Genomic DNA, 10,000 nt, shown 5'->3' on the forward strand with positions numbered 1-10,000 from the left:
TATCAACTTGACTTCATTTAGCAGGAAGTTTCAGGACATTTATGCCTTATTTGTGGCTAACTCTCTCTGCAAGGGGACTGGCGACTAAGTGGGCCTTTTAATTCAATCTTATGTTGCCCTTGACCAGTTTTCCTCTCTTACATAAAATAAAAACACATACGAAGGCACGTACACACGCCACACGCGCCATCACAGCACAAGGAACACCAAACACACAGCCACACGCCAACACAATTCACAGGAAGGCATTACACTACATAGAGACGCCACCACAACACCACAACACCACTATTAACACATCACTCATGGAACGACGCCACTACATCACGTCCACCACACGCCCTACCATTTCACAAACAAAAGCTCCTCTACCACCACCACCACCACCACCACTACCTAGACCAGCCCAGCCCACCCCACCAGTTCAGGACGAAAACTAGACCCGGGAAAGCAGGTAGACGTGGTTGCCAACTAACCTAACCTAACTTTAATAACGACGACACAGGAGCGATCTACGTGACAACCGGGGTGTCTGTTACCTGAAGGGCTGACGGCGACGCTGACGAAGGGTGCTCTACGGTGCTTCAGGGTACAGGAAGGGAGAAATGTGTTTGTTTTGATGGCAGTAGTGTCACGCCTCCTTTCCCTTACCTGTGTGTGTGTGTGTGTGTGTGTGTGTGTGTGTGTGTGTGTGTGTGTGTGTGTGTGTCGAGTTACAGGGGGATAGGGAGGGAGGGAGAAAGGGTGGGAGAGGGAGAGAAGGGAAGGGGGGGAGGGTAACAGTAGCGTGATAAATGCCTCACTAAGGAAACAGGAATGTGACATAACGAAGAACGAAAACGTAATATGATCACACACACACACACACACACACACACACACACACACACACACACACACACACACACAAGCTTAACTTAATCCTTCACAAAAAACACACAGACATGTAAAAACACACACACGCACACACACACACACATTTAACAGAGAAACTTTACCCCCCAGAAAAAATAAATAAATAATAAAAAAAAAAAAACGAATTTAAATTAAGAAAAGTTGCTGAAAATGATGTCAAGGTAGGGGAGGAAGGGAGGGAGGACTGGTTGTTTAAGCCTACCTGTAATAGGCCTAAACGAGCCTATACACCCTACACACCAGCCACGCAAGCCGCCAAAAACACACCCCTTAAAAGCTGTATTTAGGCTCACGTTATAAAACAAACACACACACACACACACACAGAGAGAGAGAGAGAGAGAGAGAGAGAGAGAGAGAGAGAGAGAGAGAGAGAGAGAGAGAGAGAGAGAGAGAGAGAGAGAGAGAAGAGAGAAGAGAGAAGAGAAAGAGAAAGAGAAAGAAAATGAGATAAAAAGAGAGAGCAAACCTTCACAATAAAAAAAAAAAAAAAAAAAAAAAAAAAAAGAAATCCACCACAGTTTAGAACGAATACGAAAAAAAAAAAAAAAAAAAATCAACAACAACGCTACACGAATTTGAGTCTCGCAAATACGTACAATTTCGCAAAGTTCTGACTTAATATTGATGTTTGCTTAGGTCACTGAGGATGAACTGCGGGAAGGGAGGGAAGTGTTGAAAAGGGAGAGAAAAAAAGGAGGAGGAGGAGGAGGAGGAGGAGGAGGAGGAGGAGGAGGAGGAGGAGGAGGAGGAAGAGAGAAAGGAGAAGAAGAAAAAGAAAAAGAAAAAGGAAAAGGAAAAGGAGAAGGAGGAGGAGGAGAAGGAGGAGGAGGAGAAAGAGGAGGAGGAGGAGGAAGAGGAAAGTGAGGGAAGACAGATCAGCTTCGTAAGACGGGAAAGAAGAGAAGGGAAGAGTCAAAAAGAGAATAAAGGGAAGAAAATAGGAAAAAAAAACAAGAGAAATGGAAGATGGAGATAAAACATAAATAAACACAAATAAAAAAAATAAAACAAAAGAAAAAAACGAAAAAACTGAAGGATTTTGGGAGATTTTAAAAATATCTAAAACGAAAAAAGAAAAAAAATCAAGAAAAAAAATAGAAAAGACAAACAAATAAAACAATACAAGGAATCAAGAGAGAGAGAGAGAGAGAGAGAGAGAGAGAGAGAGAGAGAGAGAGAGAGAGAGAGAGAGAGAGAGTCAAGACTCAGTTAATGGATCACTAATATTCACAAGGGGAATGGTGAGGGGGCGTAAAGGTCAGGAAGGGAGTGAGGGGAGGGGGGCGGGGGGCGCGTACCCTAGTGAGCGCTGGGGGCATCTTGGCGGACGTGCCCAGGCTCAGGCGGCCCATGGTGGTGGTGGAGGAAGAGGAGGAGGAGGAGGAGGAGGAGGAGGAGGAGGAGGAGGAGGAGGAGGAGGAGGAGGAGGAGGAGGAGTGACGTTATAACAGGAAGCATAGAAGGGGGGAAGGAGATAAGACAAGGGGGGGAAGGGGGCTTAGATACGAAGGAGGAGGAGGAGGAGGAGGAGGAGGAGGAGGAGGAGGAGGAGGAAAGACTTAGTAGGAGGCAACGATAGAACAAGAAAAGGCAAAGATAAAACAGGAGGAGGAGGAGGAGGAGGAGGAGGAGGAGGAGGAGGAGGAGGAGGAGGAGGAGGAGGAGGAGGAGGTACTAATGTGAAGAGAAATTGAGATATAAAATAGAGAAACAGGATGGAATGAAAAAAAAATAAGGAAAGATAAAAGAAAAAAAGAGAAGAGAAAAAAAAATAGGAGGCGACGTGGCAAGAAGAAGAAGAAGAAGAAGAAGAAGAAGAAGAAGAAGAAGAAGAAGAAGAAGAAGAAGAAGAAGAAGAAGAAAAAGAAACTAGTAAACATAACAAAACAGGAAGAAAGAAAGAATGGATGGAAAAACAAGCAAGAGAGAGAGAGAGAGAGAGAGAGAGAGAGAGAGAGAGAGAGAGAGAGAGAGAGAGAGAGGAGAGGGCATGGGAGCGTGGGAGAGGGAAAGGTTGGATTGGAGGAGGAGGAGGAGGAGGAGGAGGAGGAGGAGGAGGAGGAGGAGGAGGAGGAGCGTCACCAAAAAAGTCACGTAGGCCAAATCACCGCGTGTTACCTGTACGAGTAATCTATCCAGGTGAAGAGGAGGAGGAGGAGGAGGAGGAGGAGGAGGAGGAGGAGGAGGAGGATTGTAAATTAAGCCATGGCGCCGCATTAACGAGGTCATAAGCCGCGGAAGACGAAGAAGAAAAAGAAAAGAATAAGAAGAAAAGGAAGAAGAAGAAGAAGAAGAAGAAGAAGAAGAAGGAGGAGGAGGAGGAGGAGGAGGAGGAGGAGGAGGAGGAGGAGGATGTTTGCTAATGTTTACAAGTTCCTTATTCAGAACACACAACATCTACGCCTTTGTTTACATTTTCTCTCTCTCTCTCTCTCTCTCTCTCTGTCAAAGGTGCTTGGTGGTGGTGGTGGTGGTGGTGGTGGTGGTGGTGGTGGTGGTGGTGGCGGTGGTGGTGGTGGGTAGTAAAAATGTCTTGTCATTGTTTACATTTTGCATTATACGTAACTCTCTCTCTCTCTCTCTCTCTCTCTCTCTCTCTCTCTCTCTCTCAGCTGGACACCCTACTTAACACACGCCAGTCACTTTACGAGAGAGAGAGAGAGAGAGAGAGAGAGAGAGAGAGAGAGAGAGAGAGAGAGAGAGAGAGAGAGAGAGAGAGAGAGATAACGTTAGCAATCCCAGACGTAAAAATATAAAAGCATTTGATACAAAGATAACCAATCAGGAAGGGTGACGTAGAATAACTTTACCCTCCTCCTCCTCCTCCTCCTCCTGCTCCTGCTCCTGCTCCTGCTCCTCTTCCTCTTCCTCCTCCAAGAAGACAGCAGGTGTTCGACAGTTAGAAATGCGCCCGAAGTAAAGGAAAAGAGAGGAGAAAGTAACGAGGGAAGAAGAGGAAATAGAAGAAGAAGAAGAAGAAGAAGAAGAAGAAGAAGAAGAAGAAGAAGAAGAAGAAGAAGAAGAAAGGGAAAATAAAATAAAACAAATATATTGCTTGGTTGCTGGGAGAAGGAAAATGTGTGGTTGTTTTTGTTGTTGGTAGAGAAGGAGGAGGAGGAGGAGGAGGAGGAGGAGGAGGAGGAGGAGGAGGAGGAGGAGGATAAGCTGGATTTCCTTAGGGCTACATGTTTTTATGCAAAGTGTGTGTGTGTGTGTGTGTGTGTGTGTGTGTGTGTGTGTGTGTGTGTGTGTGTGTGTGTGTAATCAGTCTCGGGCATCATGAGGTGGACACGTGACAGTCAGCTTCACCACGAGGACTCCTGAGAAGCAGAGACATTGATAACCGTGACCTTTCTATCCAGCAAACGTTTGGCTTCTGCCCTCCTTCACTTTCACGAGGCTGGAGGTCACTTGTGTTTGCAAAGTTTTCCCACTTCTGACGTTACTTTAGTCCTTCAGTACTGGGACGCATTTATACTTTGAGTTTTGGGTGTGATTAGACGATTTTATCTACATTCGGAACGGTTTATGTTGCTTAGAAGATTAATAGCCAGTCTTCACTATTCTAATCCCCCATACAAGTTTCTGAAGCTGTAAAAATCACCAAATAGTAAGTAGAGTCATGGTACTGAAGAGGTTACCAGGAAAAGGAGAGAGAGAGAAAAAAAAAAAAAAAAAGGAACTAGCAAGACCTTCACATTCCGGAAACGTTTCTCACATTGGCAGGAAACAATAAGCGTGACTCAGCATTCGATAGTCTTCCTTTAGTATTCATTGGTACACTTTCTCGATAAAATAGTAAAGGATCGTTCAGTTTAGTGTCATACGGTTAATGTGTAGTGAAACGGTAAGCATTGTCAAACAGCCGTATGTAATTTAACACGCAATTTGATACTTTTAGACCGAAAATATTGTCAAAACTTCGTAAAATCTTGTAATATTAGCCCCAAAAAGATGAAAATATGAGAGAGAGAGAGAGAGAGAGAGAGAGAGAGAGAGAGAGAGAGAGAGAGAGAGAGAGAGAGAGAGATGCGTAGTTGAGCAGGACTACTTCAACGCCCCACCATGCTTAGGGGGAGAGCGGGAACACAGGCGGTTTATCAGTGGCGGGGCCTTGTGTTGTGAGGCGCGAGTCATGACCGGCCACGCGACACCTGGGAACCATAACACTGAGTAACCCGGTGTGTGTGTGTGTGTGTGTGTGTGTGTGTGTGTGTGTGTGTGTGTGTGTGTGTGTGTGTGTGTGTGTGTGTGTGTGTTGCTTTTAAATTGTATTACTATCTTTTGTTACGTGATATGGGTAAACTTGTGGCCAGCTTAGCATGTCTGTCTGTCTGTCTGTCTGTCTGTCTGTCTAGTTACTGCTAATGTCTACCAGTTACAAATAAAATAAAAAAGTCAGTGAAAAAAAAATTACTCATAACAACATTAACAACAACAACAACAACAATAATAATAATAATAATAATAATAATAATAATAATAATAATAATAATGATAATAATAATAATAAACAATCTAATATAAAACCAAGTAACATTAAGAGAGAGAGAGAGAGAGAGAGAGAGAGAGAGAGAGAGAGAGAGAGAGAGAGAGAGAGTATAGAGAGAGAGAGTGAGTAGAGAGTATTATGTATGTATGTATGTATGTATCTACGTGTGTGTGTGTGTGTGTGTGTGTGTGTGTGTGTGTGTGTGTGTGTGTGTGTGTGTGTGTGTGTGTGTGTGTGTGTGTGTGTGTGTGTGACTCTGCAAAACCTGACACACACGAGGAAATAAATAAAGAATATATAAATACAACAGAGTTTTCCTAGAGGCCGGAGAGAAGAGAGGAGGAGGAGGAGGAGGAGGAGGAGGAGGAGGAGGAGGGAAAAGCAGATAGGATGTAAGAGGAAAGGAGGTAAGCTGACAGGAGGTAAGGATGGTAGGAAAGGATGTGAAGAGAGAGAGAGAGAGAGAGAGAGAGAGAGAGAGAGAGAGAGAGAGAGAGAGAGAGAGAGAGAGAGAGAGAGAGAATGGGGTAAGGGGCGAACGAGTGAGTGTTTTCTATTTGCTTCATGTCATGGTTGAATCTCCTCCTCCTCCTCCTCCTCCTCTCTCTTCCACAAGCAGGACACGGACGAAGACGAGGGAAATTAATGACAAGATGCTGACGTGTGTGTGTGTGTGTGTGTGTGTGTTTCCACCCGGCTTACACATCCACATTGTCTTCCTTTCACTTTATTCTCCTCTTCTTCTTCCTCTTCCTCCTCCTCCTCCTCTTCCTCTTCTTTTTCTTCTTTTCCTAGTCCTCCTCCACTTCTTCATTTCTTCTTTTCCTTCTCTATTTACTTCCTTTTCTCCTTTCTCCTCCTCCTTGTCCGGTTTTCTTCGTTTCCTTCTTAATTATCTTCCTCCTCCTCTTCTTTTCCTTCTTTCACCTCATCTCTTCTTCTTCTTCTTCTTCTTCTTCTTCTTCTTCTTCTTCTTCTTCTTCTTCCTCCTCCTCCTCCTCCTCCTCCTCCTATTCACTAACCTCCTGCATTTGTGAATCCATATATGACCCGGTCTCTCTCTCTCTCTCTCTCTCTCTCTCTCTCTCTCTCTCTCTCTCTCTCTCTCTCTCTCATTTCTCTTTCTGCTCACAAAGGACATTAAGGACACATTCTTATCAATATCTTCGTCAGGTGGTTCCTCTCAAGGTCTCTCCTCTCTCTTCCTCCTCCTCTTCCTCTTCCTCCTCTTCCTCCTCCTCCTCTTCTTCTTTAATCTCATTTGTATTATTTTCCTTCATGTTTGTTTTCCTTTAGTTTATTTTCTTCCTTTTTCTTTTTCTTTTAATTTCTCTAATTCCTCTTCTCATTCTTTCTTTTTTTCTTCCTCTACTTCTTCTTCTCTTCCTCATTCATTATCATCTCTTTTCCTTTCTAATCTTTGTAAAATCTTTCTATTTCTCTTGTTTCTTTTCATTCTCTCTCTCTCTCTCTCTCTCTCTCTCTCTCTCTCTCTCTCTCTCTCTCTCTTTGTTATTGTTAATCTTTCTCTTCACACTTTCCCTCCTTTACCTCTTTATCTCCTCCTCCTCCTCCTCCTCCTCCTCCTCCTCCTCTTCTTCTTCCTCCTCCTCCTTCTGTTGTTGTTATTGTTGTTGTTGTTATTGTTATTCTCCTTCATTTCACTAAAGACCCACGCAAATATTCTCTCTCTCTCTCTCTCTCTCTCTCTCTCTCATTTTCATCTCATTTTCTTTATTTCTGTCTGTGTGTCTGTCTGTCTGTCTGTCTGTCTGTCTGTCTGTCTGTCTGTCTGTCTCTCTCTCTCTCTCTCTCTCTCTCTCGCCCACAGAACAGTCCTGCCCTACTCATGTCCCCGTCAGGAGGGTCTCGGGGCAAAGGTTGGTGTCAGTGTGTGGCGCGGCGAGGTAGAGACAAGGAGTTCAGATTGTGTATTTTTTAAAGGTTGGACTGATAAGATAAAGAAGATAAGGATAAGAGGAAAAGATAGAGTGAGGTATGATTGGGGGGAGAGAGAGAGAGAGAGAGAGAGAGAGAGAGAGAGAGAGAGAGAGAGAGAGAGAGAGAGAGATACAAAACTCATCGTGAAAATGCAATATGTTTTTGTACATGATGTTTCTCTCTCTCTCTCTCTCTCTCTCTCTCTCTCTCTCTCTCTCTCTCTCTCTGTCTGCCAGTCTCTCTCTCTGTCTGTCTGTCTGTCTGTCTCTCTCTCTCTGTCTGTCTCTCTCTCTCTCTCTCTCTCTCTCTCTCTCTCTCATTTTCCATATTCCGCTTAATCATCTTTTTCTTCCTCCACCTACTCCATTTCCTCCTCCTCCTCCTCCTCAACCTTTCCTCCATCTTCCCCCGCTCCTGCACCACCTTTCTGCCTCCTCCTCCTCCTCCTCCTCCTCCTTCTTCATTCCTCCACCAAGAAACGTCCAAATACTACGCTGGTGCCGTTGAAATATCATTAATAGGATCACAACCCATCTTAATGAGACCACCAATCAAAACACGAGCTGCCTGTGACGTCAAGAGCTCAAGGATCCATCAGCCAATCAGGAAAACGCGAGGCCTGTGACGTCACGCGAGAATCGACCAATAGGAGACGAGAGAGCCTTCCAGAAAACAAAGGACTGGGGAAAAGCGTTATTGGGTACGAGTTTTTTTTTCTTTCGTTTTTTATCATTGATTTTATTCTTTACGGGTTCAGTTAATCCATTTCTTCTTTATTTTTGAGGTTTGTTTTTATTTTATTTGTATATATTTAGTCTGGTTTATCAGTTTTTTTTTTAATTATTTTTTTCCGTTTCAAATTGTCGTTTTTATTTCTGTCTATTTATTTTTTGGGTTAGTACCACAAAATACGTGTTTTTTTTTTAATATACTTTTCATTAATTTCATCTATTATTTTTTTTCCCTTGAACAGAAACTCGACATGAATTTTGCCAAGTATTGAGTCTACCGATATTAGCACCAAAATTCTCCAGATATTTATACATTTACAGATTTTTTGCAGTTTCCCCAAAAAAATCTGGAAGTGTACCAATTTTCTACAGCCTTATCTCCAGAAATTTGAGTCTGCTAAGTAGTTTTAGTTTATTGACACAGAAACGAAGAAAAAAAAAAGTGTTATGTATCTTCTCTTATCGGTTACTGAGGAAGCAGATAAAAAAATGAGGAGGAGGAGGAGGAGGAGGAGGAGGAGGAGGAGGAGGAGGAGGAGGAGGAGGAGGAGGAGGAGGAGGAGGAGGAATAGAAACCCCCCAAATAAGGCAAATTAACCTCTGATCGACAATAATGAGCCAGAATAAGTGGATGAAAATGGAAGGAATGAAGAAGAGAAAGAAGAAAGGAAGGAAGGAAGGAAGGAAGGAAGGAAGGAAGGAAAAAAATATAAACAAATAAAGAAAAATAAATAAAGAAAGAAAAAAGAAGGAAATATGAGAAGGAAGAAAGGAAGGAAGGACTGAAAGGAAGGACTGAAAGAAAGGAAGGAAGGAAGGAAGGAAGAACTAAAAGGAAGGAAGGAAGGAAGGAAGAAAAGAATGTAAGAAGCAATATCAAGACAGAATATCAAAAAGGAGGAGGAGGAGGAGGAGGAGGAGGAGGAGGAGGAGGAGGAGGAGGAGGAGGAGGAGGAGGAGGAGGAGGAGGAGGAGGTGAGAATTTAGGGCTTCAACCGCAGATAAGAGACGAATAACCTAACCCTTTCACACCCTCCTCCCTCCCCCTCCCCTTCTCTTTCCATCAGTGGGCGAAACAGGTTGGAAGCAGGGAAGGGAGTGGGAGAATATAGTGATCTCCTTCCCATCTTCCCTTCCCTTCCCCTTCCCCTTCCATCTTCTTTCTTCTTCCCTTTTCCCTTCCATTCCTAATTTGTTCTTCTTATTTCTTGTTTTCCTCATTTCTTTTCCATGTCTTTTTCTCCACGTCATGCACACACAGTCTCTCTCTCTCTCTCTCTCTCTCTCTCTCTCTCTCTCTCTCTCTCACACACACACACACACACACATGTATTATCAGTGGCTGGCATGATACAGGCGTTCAGTAATACAAGTAAAGTCAACAGGATAGTAATATGGATGAGTTATGGTGAGTGTGAGTGGTGCAATGGTGTCAAGATGGAGGGAGGAAGGAAGGCGCGGCGGGCATTAATGCAGGGCCGCGGCCAGCACAGGTTGGCGAGGCGGCGAGATTGGCACCAGGAAGGAAGAACAAAAAGCACACCATCGCGCCGCGCATCCCAAGTGTCACACCGCCGGCCGGCCAACCAACTCTCCCTCTATACAAGGCTGCGGCGCCGTCCTACTCCTTGACGGCGTGGCGGACTGTGTCTGACCCGCCCCCCCGTGTTGTGGCGGGGTGATGGGGGCGCATGACGGCTTACCTTCGTCGATGAGCTCCTCGCCGTCGTCGCTGGCGGTGTAGGTGGAGGAGCGGGACAGGGAGGAGGCCACGTCATCGTCAGTGTCGCAGCCCACGCCAGAGTCACACATGGACTCCTGCCGCTCCCCCGCCCTGCGCCCCTGGATGTCCAGCACGGCCGTGTTCCACGGTGCGAGGTCTTCTTCAGATTCAGCAGCAGCAGCGGGTCCCGTGGCG

The 10,000-nt window shown here is 44.6% G+C and overlaps 1 protein-coding gene across 1 annotated transcript in view; it reads right to left on the reverse strand.

The window, feature by feature from the left end:
• The window catches only part of LOC123508962 (trafficking kinesin-binding protein milt-like), a 39,370-nt gene that overhangs the window by 28,172 nt on the left and 1,198 nt on the right, over window positions 1-10,000 (reverse strand). The window contains 1 exon segment of the mRNA XM_045263037.1: window positions 9,786-10,000. This exon segment is cut by the window's right edge and continues 160 nt beyond it. Within this exon segment, the coding sequence (XP_045118972.1) occupies window positions 9,786-10,000 (215 nt within the window).

Source organism: Portunus trituberculatus, chromosome 25, assembly GCF_017591435.1.
Source record: "Portunus trituberculatus isolate SZX2019 chromosome 25, ASM1759143v1, whole genome shotgun sequence".
NCBI classification, from domain to species: domain Eukaryota; kingdom Metazoa; phylum Arthropoda; class Malacostraca; order Decapoda; family Portunidae; genus Portunus; species Portunus trituberculatus.